General features: G+C 33.7%; 2 protein-coding genes across 3 annotated transcripts; one reads left to right on the top strand and one right to left on the bottom strand.

Annotated features, from left to right (window-relative positions):
* Positions 1–5,587: 5,587 nt before the first annotated feature.
* LOC116005497 (EG45-like domain containing protein) lies at positions 5,588–7,368 on the top strand. The gene is made up of 3 exons (XM_031245702.1): positions 5,588–5,696; positions 6,603–6,882; positions 7,177–7,368. Exons 1-3 carry the CDS (start codon positions 5,588–5,590, stop codon positions 7,181–7,183), a joined length of 396 nt encoding a protein of 131 aa, XP_031101562.1. The 3' UTR covers positions 7,184–7,368.
* Positions 7,369–7,510: 142 nt separating this feature from the next.
* LOC116007646 (AFG1-like ATPase) lies at positions 7,511–16,332 on the bottom strand. Of its 2 annotated transcripts, none has more exons than XM_031248383.1 (14): positions 16,084–16,332; positions 14,001–14,137; positions 13,779–13,909; positions 13,090–13,235; positions 12,615–12,694; positions 11,591–11,848; positions 10,677–10,787; positions 10,259–10,381; positions 9,961–10,082; positions 9,821–9,890; positions 9,153–9,245; positions 8,516–8,643; positions 8,122–8,263; positions 7,511–7,944 (listed from the first exon to the last, which is right to left on the bottom strand). In XM_031248383.1, the coding sequence occupies exons 1-14, from the start codon at positions 16,181–16,183 to the stop codon at positions 7,834–7,836; spliced, it is 1,752 nt and encodes a 583-aa protein (XP_031104243.1). In that variant the 5' UTR covers positions 16,184–16,332; the 3' UTR covers positions 7,511–7,833. The 2 variants fall into 2 exon arrangements, with proteins under 2 accessions (XP_031104243.1, XP_031104244.1); XM_031248384.1 differs by having other exon boundaries at positions 7,545–7,944; positions 14,001–14,118; positions 16,084–16,189.
* Positions 16,333–16,802: the final 470 nt, after the last annotated feature.

Here is a 16,802-nt window from a genome sequence, read left to right as displayed (position 1 = left end):
ATAAAGAAGAACTGAAGAATCAGATATACGAAAATACGAAATTACCGAATTGTGAATTTAAGAATTGAAAAACTGTCACATTTAACATAGCTAACTGATACCAAATGAGAACATTGAATGAGATGGTTCAAAGATACAACTTACAGATATATATATATATATATATATATATATAAATTAAATCCAATATTAGGACTCTATGTATTTAAGTCATATTATGACTCCCTATTTTAGGCTTCCTGTGATTTTTCTATTCTAGTCTCCCTTAGATTCTCTCATTATATATATATATATATATAGAGAGAGAGAGTTTTTAAAAGCAATTGTCAATTTGGCTCAATTCCATCTTGTCACAAATTGGTCCAATCTTCATACATGGCTAAATTTTTGTAAACTATATATACATATAATTTCTTTTTTAAATATGGGGCCCCTAAAATTGGGAGCCCTGTGCGGTCGCACATGTTAGACATGCAGATACGGCCCTGCATGTAATCCATAGCAGTAGTGTTATTGTTACTAAGTTATTATTTACAAAATTGTCAAACACATTTATTCTATCTCTCATTACTTTAAAGTCGTTAGATCTTTAGAGATGGATGCCTCTAGTTGGTTCGTAGTTCTCTCCTGTATGCAAGTTCTTATTGATCCAAATTCAATATCTACTATACTAATAAGAGTGCATTAATTTCTATCATTTGAATTCTATGCATATATATATATATATATATATATATATATATATATATATATATCATTTGAATTCTTCAACTTATCAATTTAACAACCGTCATTAACAAGTAGCTTAGCTCCATTAAACCATGCACTAATTGTAAGTCCATCACTGCCATGCCCTAAGTGGCAAAATAAAGTGGATGATGTTGTGCTATATACCCACTATGTGAATGGTTGACCATCTTTATTAATTTCAATTCGCAGATGTATACGTAAATTAAAGCTAATGCTAATTATTAGCAGCCTTAATAATTGGGTTGTTATGCTGTGGACTGAGGTGGACCTGGGTCTACATCCACATACACTATACTCTACATTCACAATTTGTAAACTCCACATTCACACATTACAGGATTATATGTATGTTTAGTAACTATATTAGTATATTACCACTGTTATGCATTCACACATTCAAAACTCTATATTCACAGTTCCTATACTCCACATTCACAACTTGAGAACTCCACATTCACATATTACATGACTAAAAGTTGCTAGAACTTCTTAACTCTATTACAGATCCATACATGCATAACTCTACATTCTCGATTTCTATACTCCATATTCACAATTTGAAACCTCCACATTCACACATTTCTGGGCAACTCTACATTCACACAATCATAAATCTACATTCACACTTTGAAACCTCTACATTCACACATTTTTGGACAACTCTATATTCAGCAATATGTTTACTAATTTAAAAAAAAAAAAGGAAGACAAAAACGACGTAGTTTTGGACCCAGGTCCACCTTGCAAGGTGGACCTGGGTCCACATCATAATTTGCCTTAATAATTAGTTTTAAGGTTGCCCCGGTCCAAGTTGTTATAGTGGATGAAAATTTTCACTTAAAATTTACTTCCGGCAACCGGGTGAAAATTCGATCCCTGGCATGCAGAACATTGAATTTGGGTTTGATCTGAGATGAACTCTTTGTGCACAAAAGTGTATAATTTAGTGTTAAGTATCGAAACTAGATTGATTCGATTTATTTTCTCATGAGCCTGTGTGGATGTGATGGGTTCATAGAATTTAAGATATAATCGGCAATATGGAGAAAACTGAGTTATTAAAAAAAAAAATTATTATTAAGGTCAACATAAGCAATCTAGCTCGCGTGATGATGAGTTGACCACAATATATGTTGCCGCTAATCATGTCCGACACCACCCAAGGCCATAATGTTACAAAACTTTATCATTCACTTTCTCTTTGACTTTAATAGTGTAATAATTTAATTCATGATTGTGTTATCTTTTTAAAAAAATAATGTTCAACTAAATTTATTTTGAAATATAATTTTGAGGTCTTATAATTTTTTTTTTTTTCAATTCAAACCAAGTTTAATCTAAAGACTAAAATGCCAATATAAGGGTGAAACCGTAGAAGCAAGGGTATCACATTCATTTTGAAAAAAATTGATGAATTTGTAAAAGAGAAATCGATGAAAAGTGGTCAAATAAAAAATTGAGCACAAAATAATTCATCTTAAGAGATATCGGAAAACTTTTCATAATATCAAATACAATAAATAATTAATATATATATGGTGTTGTCAACATTCATCCCTCATTGTGGAGGGGAAGGGTAAATGGGTAATCTTCCAAGCCCCCTCCCCCACCCTCCAAACTTTTCTGACTAATAAAAAAAGAATTTCTTGATTTGCTCATAGATTAGAAGTCACCATATAGTGTATAAATTGCGCACTTTAGAAAAATGTAGACTTCATTAGTGGAGACTGGATAGGTAGATGCACTTAACACTTCAATTGAATTAGATTCCGTGAGGATCTAAACCTCTACCAAGTACATCGATCAACGTCATACAAAGTTTTATTTATTATTTTTTTAATAACATGAAAAATCATAGCTACTATCCGAACTTCCAAAGGTATGCAATAGGTAAACTTACGGGGAGTAGAGATAAACCGCACTAAAAAGACATTGTGTGACAGGCCCAATCGAGAGTAAGGGTTTGCACAATTCGGTGAAAGATCGGTTAATCATTTTTTAACTGAAATATTTCAGTTCAGTTAATAGTTAATTTATTTAAGAATTTAGGTTAACGGTTAATTCGGTTTGAAAGTGTCGATTTGTGTATATATATGTTTTTATTTTTATTATTATTCATAAATCATACTATTAGATTAGTTTTTCAAATTTTAGTATTTATGTTTGATGTAATGACTATGTTGTGGTGTGAAAATATAACGTTACGAATTTTGTTTATAAATTTTAAGATTTTTTAAAAATTGGACTATAATATTCCGTTAACCAACTGATTAATCGAAAAAAATTGATTTGGTTAATGATTCTTTTTTTTTTTTTTTGAATACTATTGACTCTGCTCCCTCACTGAGGATCAAATATGTGACCTCTCATTTGGGAGGACCACAACTATGCCGCTTGACCACAAGGTCTTTGGCGTGCATCCGATTAATTCAGCTAGTTATTAACCGATTAACTAAATGAACGCCTCTAACCGAGTAAGAATCAAACTGTAACATTTAAATACGAGAGTCATGCTAGTACACCAATCACCTAAACTCTAACTAAAAGTAGGCTTTGGGACGTTTTGGGAAAAAGTCAATGGCTGCTTGCTAGACTACTTTTGTAATCTTTGAACTTTAGACCCAGCATTTCGTAATACATATCAATTTCCTTTTGGCAAATGGGGGTTCGCGGTATTGTGGTTATAAATGTTTATTAGGAACGTTTTGGGAAAAAGTCAATCTTTCTCCAAAACGCTTAACCCCAAACGTTGTAATTTGCAGCGTTTGGGGTTTCAGGGGTTTGGCGCTTCGCTGCTCCAAACCGCTGATTACCAAACGTTGTAATTCACGTTTTGATTAAGTCAAAATGTTAATTATGGTCATATTCGTTATCCAAACAAGTCCATAGTATTATGTGCAATAAGATTGTGCTAACGTGGTTTTAAAGCACCCTAGCCTCTTACTTCGATCACAAAAACTAATTAATTAAGTGATTTTAATATCTCTAATTTAAGTACTAGGAAAAGGGAATGCAATAAATTAAACTAAAACGTGGATATGTAATGTTACGTAATCTCCACAAAGGCACTAAATCAAGTGATCATAGCACCTAAAATGCAACTTTTTTGGGGTGTTTTTTGAACAAGATAAACATGTATGTATGTGTCGTCCATTGTTTTGCATGCGATATGATGATTGATTGAAGTGATTTGAGGTTATCCGATCCTTAATTCAATTCACAATAATTACACGTGCAAAGCACTGTTTAGTGGGATCTTATGAAGGAGATAAAAGTAAACAATTTGCTCCATTAATTAATTAAATTAATTAATAATGGTTTAACTTTCAAGACCATCAACGTGAAAACCCCAGTGCGCCATGCACTCATAACCTCATCTCTGCACTGCACTGCATTTTATCTATCCAGATCTAAACAGTTTTATAATAAAAAAAAATGATAATATAATGAAAAATAATGATATAATTTATCACTAAATTATACTAATTTATTAGGTTTACTAGCCTGATGTCAAATACGATAATAAATCGTGGTTAAGATGTTTCACTAAAGCAAACACCTTAATAACTCTCCCAAACGGCCTGAGCTGAGCTATTAATACAATCCTACATTATATTGGTTTTATTAGAGTCTGTGAAATGATATTTAAGTTGATGTCAAATCTTTTCATGAACTGACTTTTGTAGTGGAGTTAAAGATTGGACTTAATTCTCGTATCATTTATTCAATGTGACCTCCTCCACCAATTTATATATAGGGCAGGAGCATCGATCATATTCAAACTTATTAATTTGAATTGATCACTTGAATTTATAGTGGGTTGATCAAAAGCACCATAGTCTGGCTGCTATAAAAGTGCACTTCAAATTATACTAAGTGTCTAAGTGGTACTCATGGTAGTGATCTAAGATTATTATTATACTTTAAAGTTTTTCATTAAAAACAACAAAAAGCAGAAGAAAAAAAAATGAAGAAAGAAGAAGAAAAGAGCATGTTTAATTGTGTACATTGTTTATTATTATTATTATTATTATAATAGACGAAAAAATTTAAAGTTTTGTACATTACAATATTTTTTTAGTTCCCATTAAGGCCTCAAGGGATCGAGCTAATAATGAAAATAAATAAAATTTCTTTTAAGAAAATAATAAATAATGCCATATCATGTTATCCAGAACATTAGGAATTAAATTTAGCATGAAAAATAACACTTTTCTTTGTGCTTTCAAAGTTGGGTCAATTCTTGATACATTGGTAATTAATTTTGCAGAATTCAATAGCATTTAACTATTGTTGTGATTATTGCCTTTACTCTTATCCATCTCCGGATAAACGGATTGTATTCGTAGTGAAAATCAGTACAAAAGAAAAAGAAGAAAAGAACAGTACCAATGTAGAATAATTTCATTCCATCAATCTAATTATTCTTACAAATGGGGTACATATATAAATGTAATAAAATAATAATGATATACATAATGAGACATTAATATGTCTGTTACAAATATTACAAAATAATGGCCACCATTAATTTATTTATAACACATATGTTATTATTTGTTTTAATTCTATACATATATACGTTATTATTTGCAGAATTCAATAGCATTGAACTTTTTTTTTTTTTTTTGAAAGAGCATTGAACTTAAACATATGCTAAATGATTGAAATTCATTCTTTGTTTTAATTCTAGACATACGAATGAAACGTGATTTAATTGTACTAAGTGGTAATAGTCCTCTTTGATATGACTAGGATAAATTAAATAGCTTTCAATTCCCAACTATAAAATCCTCTCATCAGCACACTCTTGAAAAGAAGGTAAAAACATCATACAATGGAACTCTATCTAGTCATAGCAATAGTTTTATGCCTATTTTGCAACAAAGGCAGTCTAGTTTTTGGGGATATTGGCACTGCTACTTCTTATAATCCCCCATACACTCGTGAGTACTGCACTCATTTTCTTGTTTTAATTTCCTAGCCTTTTGTTGGTCTTGTGTTGCAGTTTTGATGGTTTTATGGGACGTGACCTAAGTCCACCATAAACGAAGTATGGGAATAGGAAAATAGTAATTTTATTGCTTAGGCACCAAACCCAAAAGGGTATATATAATGCCCGAGATAACGGCACAGGTGGACTAGTAATAATAATGTAGGCGTGAGAGATTAAATCTTAGTGCTCTTGCTGAAAGTAAGGACCACAAGTGACTAGGGGTATAGTAGTATTAAGATAAGGATGTCCAAGAAGGGACACAGAGGTACCCTTTTCTAGTATTGAAGACCCTTCCATGGCTTGACAAGTATGTCGACTTGGCTTGCCCTCCATATCTACCATCCACATGTAGCCGTATCTCCCTTTTGCCATGTACGCTATGCACACTGCATCCCATCACATCGTACTTTCTTCACCACCTCGTTAATAGTAGTGCCACCGGTGCATCGGGGGCACTTGGCCCCTGCCGGCCAGTCATGAGCCTCCCTTTGTTGCATCGTACCATCGTCACCACCCCGTTGATAATAGTGCCACCGTGCACCACGGGGCGCTTGATCCCACCGACCGGTCATGAGCCCCCTTTGTTGCTCGTGTGCTTCATCTAAATAAGTATAGAATTCTACTAAGTATTCGCTCGCTTTATTTGTATGCCTATCAACGTCCATTATAGTTCTATTACTGAGTTTAGTACCTCAATGATTTTTCTGTTTTTTATCACCTAAAAGGTTTTAGTGGCACACCATGTTTTAAATTGATCAACATGCAAGATTACGTGGTTAGAACTTTAAGAGTGTGCAAATTTTTTGTTTATAATAAGGAGGGAGATTAATTATTATATTTATGTTGGTGGGAACAGCGACTAGGTGCGGTGGGAACAGGGCAGACCAGTTTCCGGCGGGGAATCTGTTTGTGGCGGTAAGCGAGGGGCTGTGGGACAATGGAGCTGCTTGTGGGCGGCGCTACCGCCTGAGCTGCCTCAGCGGCAACAACCGGCCGTGCAAGGGTGACACCATCGACGTTAGGGTGGTGGATTTCTGCCCCAAACGGCCGTGCCCTTCAACTATTGTCCTCTCCACTGATGCCTTTGCGCAGATTTCCAATTCTCCAAATGCCAAAATCAACATTGAGTATATCCAGTATGTTTCATCATCCATCAATACTTATACCATGAACCCGTGTCTATTTAATTTACATACTGAATATTCACAATAATATAAATTGTGTACTTTAGACCTGAATCTACCTCACTATACCATGAACCCGTGTCTATTTAATTTACATACTGAATATTCACAATAATATAAATTGTGTACTTTAGACCTGAATCTACCTCACAAGTTGGACCCGGGTCCACAAAATAATTTGCCATCTCCATTTTGTAAATTTTTTTCTTTTTAAACTCTGATGATCTTCATATAATAACTTTGCAGGATTTGACGCAGAAGAAGTGCAAGAATACTCTGGTAGCTAGGTACTCAAAAGGTGTAGGAAAACCAACAAATAATGTACCTCAAGAACTACCAACCTGTTGTAGTTTTGCTTTGCAACTAAAATGGTTAAGTATACACACTTGTAACTACAAAATCACAAGTTCAAATTCTAATTTTCTTAGTTTGAGCCGACCAACTAGGTCTTTTGCCAGCTAGGGTCACAAAGCGGGTTTTTCCTTGTCACCTCAAAAAAATAGTGTTGCTTTATATATATGGAGAGCCTATTAAATCTCTTTAATAGACTTGTGAAGATATTATTTAGATATCAATAGTATTAAAAAAGAAAAAAGATTACATTCAACTCAATAAGATTACAAACTAATTTCAATTAAGAATTGGCAGACGATAAATACCTGTAATAATCAGTACAAATGATTCAATTACACATCTTCATACAAAGAAGAAGAATGAATTGTTGATCTTATTGACATTGCTGAAACATTCTTAAATCTTTCAACGGAGGATATGATATGGCATTGTGTGCTGTCCCAGGAAAACTTAGCAACAGGACAATGAATTGGATGAAAGGATGATAAAAAGGAACAAGAATGTTTAGGAAGATAAGACATATAACACAACTAACTCTTTTGAATGGCATTAGTTGGCACCAATGTGTGCAAGATTTCTATCTCGCGACTGAAAATATGGATGAAGATGGCGAGTGCCATCGAGGTAGAAACGCGTCTGCATTTCAATCAAGCGGGAGACCTACACAACAAAGATTCGAGTTCACTACTGGGTAATTGTAACGAGTGAAGTTTCATTTACTTTACCAATAAGCTAACACCAGTTGGGTGATCATGACAAAGCTAACACATCTATAGAAGCAAATGAATTCACAACCAAGAGAGCATGCAATGACACGGAAATATAAGGATAACTCACAGCTCGTCTAAATGCAAACAGCTCCTCTTGACCAGACAGCAGGGAAATAATACCAGTTGGTGAGCCTCCTGAACTAACACTACCTTCAGCTAAAACATCTCGCCGAAGTTTCCCACCTTCTATTTCTGTTTCAAATTGGAAACTGAAAAACACACAAATTGGATTTAACACATGTTGTTCCACTGCTAAAGCTATAATTCCTAATTGCAAAGTAAACAGCTGAATGCTGATGTCACATGAGGCCATTCATTTTATATTACCACATGTATGAAAATTCCTTGCGAGTGTTCAAGTATCATGAAACTTGTCCTTGTTTCTGTTGATTACAATCTTATCTTTGTCATGATAATCAACTGAGGAGTCCCAAATAAAATAAACAGGGCAGTGTACTTGCCTTTCCAAATCAAATAATGTTCCTTCTTCAGTTCCTTGAAATAGATCATCTACAGAAGATTCCGCAGAACAATAGAGGCAGCAATGGTGATTGTATAATTCATCAATCAGGGTGATAAACCTCCTAGCCTGAAACACAGAAAGTCATACAGAAAGCATGGAAAAATTAAAAAACAACTGCAATTGAGCAAAGATACATAATTTCTGGCAGGACATCTTAGAAAGAAATTATCCAATATAGCGCCACAGAGATTATACTAAAGTACATAACAAGAGGAGGGCCTTGCGCCTACCAAAATAGATGCAAGTATCCTACGTGTGTTGAAATCTTTATTTTTATTTATTATTTACCAACAGCAGACTAAGATGTTGGTACCTCTCCTCAAACGCACACAAAATAAAGCAAGCCGCCAATGCAATATCAATTTCTCAATCCAATTGATTAAGTAGTATGCATTGGTTCACTCTGCACTTAGGTTCCAGATTTATTGACAAAGCTTTAAAGGATTAACATGGTGCTGTGAGCAGTGAAACAATGGAAAGCCACTGCTGGCTGGTAGAATCCAAGTTGATCTAACACATTCACAACAGAAGAAAAATCAAACAGAGCTTCCTGGTTAAATCCTAGTAAATCTAACCTTGTCCCTAATGCGCATACTCATTATAGGAATGTCTGAGATGAAGACTGTGTGGTAGTTGTTAGCTATGGCAATATAATCTGCTGCTCCAATCTGCAAATGTTCAACACATAGCACTAAATAAAGAAGAGGCTCCAATGAAAAATAATGGATGCTACATGTATTATTGGTGAGTGCTCAAACAGTATAAACTATGGCCAAAATCCAGAAAGGAATGGTAATGATCACAAGAGAAAAACATTACCAGTATTTATTCTAATTTTCTAATGTTTACATTATATTCTCATATAGTTATACTAGTAGTAGGATTACCTGAGGTTGACAGATTATGACAAGGGGCTTGGTTATTGGAAAGGAGAAAATTAAAGGATGGAGCTTTTTCTGTAATTTCAATTTTTATAGGTAAGTAGACATATAGTGGTGTGTGAAACAGCCCTAAAGTATGATATATATAAATAACAGAGACAGATGGGCCATAATGAAGGATAATTTGGTAGAGAATGCATGCAAATGAGAGAATATATGGATGAAAAAGAACGGACAAGAACTAAATGTTCTTAATAGAAATACTGCTCTTTTTCTTATCCCGCTTTTGAGGTTGGTTGGATGTTTTAGGAAGAAATAACTGATTATTATATAGTATCTTCATCCAGAGAAGGCACAATTACCGGTCGGCCACATAGATATTCAAATGTAAATCGTGCCACCCCATTGCAGCTCTCAGGAACGTTCAAGGTTCTGGATAGAAATAGCAGGTCTATCACATGACTCAAACAAAATTTTCAGGAAAAATAAAGTATCAAAATACCTTCCAAACATCACTTGAACAGTCTCAGAAGTAACCTGTCCACCAGACTGTTTGATGACCTCATTCCACATGTCCTCAAACTTTTGTTTACTTTTGCTATCCAGAGGCCAAAAGTAGTGAACCTGAAGATCATTAGCAACTTTATTAATCCTAAGAAACATGCTGTTCAAGCATATTCAAGAAAAAAAATTGACTTCAAAATTTGTACTCTAAACATCATGCTTGCCATTGTAAATCCAAGGTATAAACTCAGCATTCACTACTCATGAAAATGACTATTTAACATGATTGAGCTTGCCTGATAAGTAGATCTTTGAGCTATAAGACGGCGATAATCAATTTCACTTCCAATCAGAACACATTCACAGTGTTCCTCAAGTTTTGCTACTAACTTGTCAAAGATTTCCCATTGCATACCATCCTGAACACAAAAAAAAAAAAAACAAAAAAAAACAAAAACAAAAACAAAAAAACAAAAAAAAAACAAAAAAACAAAAAACAAAAAATAAATAAATAAAATAACAACAAAACAAAAAATAAATAAATAAAATTGAGCTCAAAGAATGTTAATCAAAGTATTATCCAAACAATCAACATTTCCTCTCAGATTCAAAGTCAATGAATATTTTTGCAACAACTAAGATGAACAGAGTAGCATAGATCTTATAAGATCTTTAAGCATGTAACATAATTCCAGAGGAAAGACGCAGATGCACCTGATTTAAGTCTCTTGGTTCACGGTTACTGGTTGCCACAAGAACAGTTCCAGTACTCAACAATCTGCTAACAATTCCAGACAAGGCCACAATGGCAAAAACATCAACAGTCTGTAATAACAAATTATACCAATCAGAAACAATTAATTTTCATGATCTTTCATTTTTACATTATGATTACCTAAGAAACAGAGATGAAAGAGAAACTTTTAACAACAATATATGCTTTTGAGTTTTAATTAAGACATTTTAGCACCTTTCACCCTTTCTAATTGAAAAACTCCTCTTTTCATCCATGTGTTAGCTATATTGTGAGGTTGATATACAATTTATACTGAATGAATAACTTCAGTACTTCACTCCCATTCATAACAAGCATTTACCACATAATGATCTAGTGACATGCTTATTTTCTGATAGAAGTGTAATGTGATGTTTCTTTCTTTGTAACTGAAAATTAATCATTTCCCTTCATTTTATAGGAAACATTGTTTTAATTAATAGTAAGTTCATAGAATTACATTAAAATTTTATATAGGAGAAAATGTAGAAGGTCATTGTTCAAATTTGCCATTAGAGCGGTAGGCAGTCAAGATTGGGAGGTTACATCTTGGGGGATGAACTGGCCACTTTGGGGGGCCAGATTTTTTGTGCTTAGGTGGCATGGTATAGTTATTCCAGAAACAAAACTAAAATATCTTTGACTAAAAGAGGAGTTTCCCAATAGCAATGCATTTCCCTCTAAACGGACAGTGAAACATGAATTATTCAATCTGGAAAGATTCTCAAACAGACTAAGCTTCATCAGAATGTTTCCCCTTGGACAAACTAATATTTCACACACCATGAAACTTTCTAATCACAAACCAGTAACTGTTGGTTGTGTAACTTTCTTTAGTGTTTTGGACATTTACCTGTATTTCATCAAAGCAAAGAATGCTTGCTCCTCTCTTGTTTCCCTCCTGGTTGACAAGAAATTTGTCAGCAACATCAAGAAGGATGTTCTTCATTTGAATCTCTTGCTTGTATTTTTCTTCAGCAGCTATCCATTCTTTGACTTTTGTATCAAAAGGAAGATTCATGATCCAACCAGCAATGTTTGACTGTAGAGATTTCTGTTCCAACTGATCCTTCCATGTCCTATGCATGTGTTGATGAATATCAAGCATAGCCTGCCATTTTATCTTATGCCATCAAGTGAATTGCATGTGAAGAATCAGAAATCAACTAAAGAAAAAAATAATAATAATAACTAGGTGGGCATTTAGTTCAAACATTGGAATTGGATGGTAATTTGAATAAAATACTACGTAATGATAATGTGTTTAAGTAGAAGGAATCTCTTTGTTTGGTAGTAAATAAGAAATGGAATCAAAATAATTAATTAATTAATTAAAATAAAAATAAATAAATATAAAAATATATATATAAATACATATATATACACATAAATATATGTGTATATATGTATATTAAAAGCTCCATATTTAATGCATGGACAATGACCTTTTTATTTTATTTCTTTTTCCTTCGTCATTTTTTATTCCATTGTTCAAAAGTAGGGAAGGAAAAGGATAATGGGTTTTATAATTACTAAAGGATTTGAATCCAAAAGAGCAAAAGTAGTCAAACAAACATGATAATGGGTATCAAATCCCATAGTAGGGTACTAAAGTCCCCAACCAAACGCAACCTAGATCTAGTGGTGATTCCAAGTTTTCATGACAGAGGCATGAATTAACAAGACTAGTCATTCATTCAGAAATTCTTGGAAAGCAAAGGTTTCAATGAATTCCAATGAAAGGCAGTAAGTGCAATGTTGCATAAGGGAAAATTCATTCTAGATATAATACAATGTCAGAATTTTGCATCAGAATGTTTTACACTTTCACAGAAGATGGTATAGGAACATTAAAATACTTATAAGCAAGCACTTGCCTCATGAAAGTGAAACCTTCTTCGATGTTTCACAATTCCTTCTGTGGCGCTATAAAACATATCCATGAGCATTGTTTTCCCTGCATGATGCAGAAAGCAGTCACAATTTTCATATCCATGAATACAAATCATCTACTGGGGAAAACATGGCACAGACCAACATAAATTAGTCACCCCTGATTTAGACTTTAGATGATGATTACAGTTGTACACACTTGAAGGGAAGTTATCAGATACAAGTGAAAATTGCTTGATCTAACTACCATATGATTACAGCTTTCAAACGAAATACACACAAGAAGACATTTTTTAATGGTAATAAAAGCAAGAAGCATATGAAATAAGGCATCATAAGAAGTAAGAAGTACACATAGTATAACATACATGTAACTAAAAGATACGGAGTATAAGATATGGAAGACAATTTTTTTTCTGCATATTAAAAACCATTATATAGAAAAGCACCGCAGCATACCACTTCCAACATTCCCATACAGATATAGTCCTTTTGGTGCAGGAGGAGCACTTGGACGGCGACCAACTACTGAATCTAACTTCCTTTCACGGTTTAGATATGAAACCCATTTTCCCACTCCTGGTTCCACATTTGCTGGTTTTTTACTGAGCCAAGATAAAACAAACAGATCAGTGTGCAGCACAAAGAAAAAGTGACTGATAAGGAAACAGCAACAGTAATGTAGCAGTGGCCATTTCTTCCAGGAGCAGTCATCATAACATATTTCATACAGTCCAATTAACTTTAGTTTTTATATCAATTATATGTACTCAAGAAGTTACAGAGTTAGGTACATATTGCTCCATACAAAATGCCATCTGATCTCATATATTCTGAATATAGCTAATGTGCTTATCTTCAAACAAAAGTTCAGTACTTTATTGAAATTTCTAGTATCTGCAGCAGAATTTTAACTGAACATTTAGGATAAGCTTCTGAGTCTACTTATCAAAATAATAATAACAATTCCCAGGGGAAAAAAAAGCAAAAACAAATGTTCCAACAAAATTTTGCATCTAGGAATGATAATTAGAACCAAAAGCAAACCTGTCAAAGAAAAAATTCTGTCTGCACAAAGTTATAAAAGGCAAACAAAACTAGTACATTCATTAAGTTCATTAAAATTATTGTGATATTTTTTTGCTCACCTAGACATCCATTTTTGAAAAATATTAGGACGCTTGTCAACAGGTTTTGACACATCTTGCTGTTTTGCCTCCTCCATAAGAAGCCTGCGCCGTTCATTTTCCCTTCTCTCCTCCCAATTTGCAAGATTAAACTAAAAAGATGCATGTTGGAACATAAGCATAATTATTACACTGCATTGATCTTTTAGCTATTTAAAAAGTCATATTGGATGAAAGTCACACATGATATTCCTCCATGTCCTTCTCATACTGCTGCAATCTTCCAAGCAGATTTTCTAGTTCACATGCAATCTTTTCTTGGTAAGGATCGCGCTGAAGCTTCCCTTGATCAACAAGGCTCCTATAATATGCAAGTACTCCTGAGGTTAAAGATGCAATATTGAGATCTCTTCAACGGAGTATTTCATAAAAAATGAACAACTACAATTAGAAGCTATCTGGCCATTCTATATCCCTCTTTCACCCCTTCCAGTATATATCAAATTCCATAAATAATAATAATAATAATAATAATAATAATAATAATAATAACAACAACTAATTTTAGTAATTTGAATGGATTTCACATCACAAATTCCTCCAGCTTAAATGTATGTTAGTAAAAAGTTAAAAATCAATCTTTGTTAGTTCATCGCCACAATATCTAAACCTGAATAGCTTATTGAAGCCTACACTGAACCAGCAGGAAGATAAACAGCAATACTAATGATAATTTGTGACAGTGTGTACAAACCTAACTTGTAGTATGCTGTATGCAAAACATTTTGTAATGAAGAGCATTTACTATTGAAATAGGCATACTTCTTATTAAGTTTGAATTGTTCAGTGAACAATGTAGGAATCCTTTGCTATTGGATATGGTATATTAGTATATGTATATTTTACGCATTGCTTGCTGTATTTTGAAACTGCATTTTAATTGTCAAAGATTTCAATCAATCAAACTTAAAATATTTACAATAGTTAAAAGGGAAAGAAATCAAATATTATTCTGATACCTTTAGAAGTGTTAAATGGACTATAAAATTCTGGAGAAAAGGTGACTGAGAAAAGAATGCGAAGGGAAAAAATGACCTTAGAATCAGTTTAGTACTATGCCAGGGAGATCAACAAACTAAGCTATCAATTACTAAGGTGTTTAGTTTAACTGTATAAGGAAAGACAGAAGGTTTGAAAGAGGTAGCTCAGTGATTAGAAAATACTCACTATAAGGTTTCTTGAGAAGAGATTTATAAGGTGTTAGATAAGAAGGGAACAACATTGGGCATATATCCAAGGTATAAAGGGTAGCAGACCTGTAACCAGAAGACAACATGAACATACTTTTTCATTTCACTTGGACTGCACCGTGCTCTGGCCTGATAGTGATTTTTATTCGCTTGATTTATATGCCTACAAGGAATAGTCAAAATGTCTCTTTGTGCATGTTTTATTGCATAGGATCCAGTTCTGGGCAATGAACCTTAAGAAAAGCACATGCTCTAAAATGTGCACCGGCCTATCATTCCACCACATGTTTGCTTTGTGGATTTCATATAAACTAAAAGGGCATATGCCATGGACAATAAGGTTGAGGTGGAAATGGATAATATAGAGAAGTGCATAGCAAATTCCTAGCGGCAAGGTGAACTTAGTTATTTCAAGCGCACTATTAAGATCACACAACAGTACCAGTATGCTAAACTTATTATCCACAAAATCAGCTACCTTTACCATTGTCTACCCTGAAATAGTGCCAAAAACTTCAAACTAATACTTTCTTGGCCTAAATTTTCTTGTAATCACATCATAAGAACTCCAACAATTCATTTTCCTAAAAAAATTAGGAATCAAAATTTAAAATTCGAGGTAAAGCAAATAAAGTAACAAAGTTCTACAGCGGAAAAGGGGCATAAAATTGCTCATCTGCAGATCAACCTAAAACGGCCTTATCAATATATACATCAACACGGAAGGAAACAACATTTTGGTCCTCAATTGTTTCTCAACTGTAAATGTAGTCCCTAATTTTTAATTTCAACCAATTTAATCCTGGAATTGTTTAAAATTTTGTCAATTAAACCTTTTCAAGGATCAAATTGACGAAATTAAAAAAAAATGTGAAAGTCACCATTTTGATCTGAAAGGGTTTAATTGACAAAAGTTTAAACAATTCGAAGATTAAATTGGTTGATATTGAAAACTAGAGACTACATTGGCAGTTGAGAAATAATTCTGGAACCAAATGCTGATTAACTCTATACAAAAATTAACACATAATTCTGTATAAATATGCATATGAAGAGTGAAATAGGTGAGGACGGACCAGGATGGGGGCGATTACAGTAGAAACACAGAGCATTGCAACGGAATTGAGGTGTTCGGTGAACGAACACCGGAGATACCAAAATCGAAAGCCTTCTCATTTCCAGTCTACCGTAGAGATTTTCTATTCTTCTAGTACTGATTTATTAATAGATCATGCATGGGTTCGTTACAACGTGCTGCCGAATCTGTGATTGAATTGTGAGTGAAAGCAGAGGAAAACAACGGGGGGAAGAAGAAGGGATTGACGTGGCCGAAGAAGGGGCCAACCATTTGTCACTACTATAGTCTATACCGGAAAAAGACAGTGACGTGTAATGGCTTTTCACAATCAAATTTGGGAAAAGACTTTTGGTTCTTTTTATGATTTTAGAATATTTGTCAATTTGAAAAAAAGAATTCACAACTTTTATTCCTTACCTAAGTAGTCATCCACATTATTATTTTTTCTTTCTTGATCCTTCTGACAACATGACCAATGAAAACTCATAGGAAGTACTACTTTTCGGTCAAATTGAGAAATTAACCGACAAGGTGAAAGACTTTAACCTTGTCGTTAACTCCTCGATTTGATTGAGAAGTGGTACTTAATTATGTCGAGAAAACTCACCGAAAGTGATACTTATGTCGGGAATGATCAAGAAGTGGTATTTCTGCTAAGTTTTCATCGATCATGTTATCGAAAGGACCAAATCTGGAAGAAAAAAAAAATTAAAATGG

Source organism: Ipomoea triloba, chromosome 15 (genome assembly GCF_003576645.1).
Source record: "Ipomoea triloba cultivar NCNSP0323 chromosome 15, ASM357664v1".
NCBI classification, from domain to species: Eukaryota; Viridiplantae; Streptophyta; class Magnoliopsida; order Solanales; family Convolvulaceae; genus Ipomoea; species Ipomoea triloba.
The sequence above is the reverse complement of the archived record's forward strand: the minus strand, read 5'-3'. Positions and strand labels throughout refer to the sequence as shown.

Coding starts and splice junctions, on each gene's coding strand:
- LOC116007646 (XM_031248383.1), bottom strand. CDS start 16,183: ATGAGAAGGCTTTCGATTTTGGTATCTCCGGTGTTCGTTCACCGAACA. Junction 8,644..9,152: donor GTATGCGCATTAGGGACAAG/GTTAGATTTACT, acceptor TCTGTGTTTCAG/GCTAGGAGGTTTATCACCCT. Junction 7,945..8,121: donor TGTTTGCATTTAGACGAGCT/GTGAGTTATCCT, acceptor TTTGTTGTGTAG/GTCTCCCGCTTGATTGAAAT.
- LOC116005497 (XM_031245702.1), top strand. CDS start 5,588: ATGGAACTCTATCTAGTCATAGCAATAGTTTTATGCCTATTTTGCAAC. Junction 5,697..6,602: donor TTATAATCCCCCATACACTC/GTGAGTACTGCA, acceptor TGGTGGGAACAG/CGACTAGGTGCGGTGGGAAC.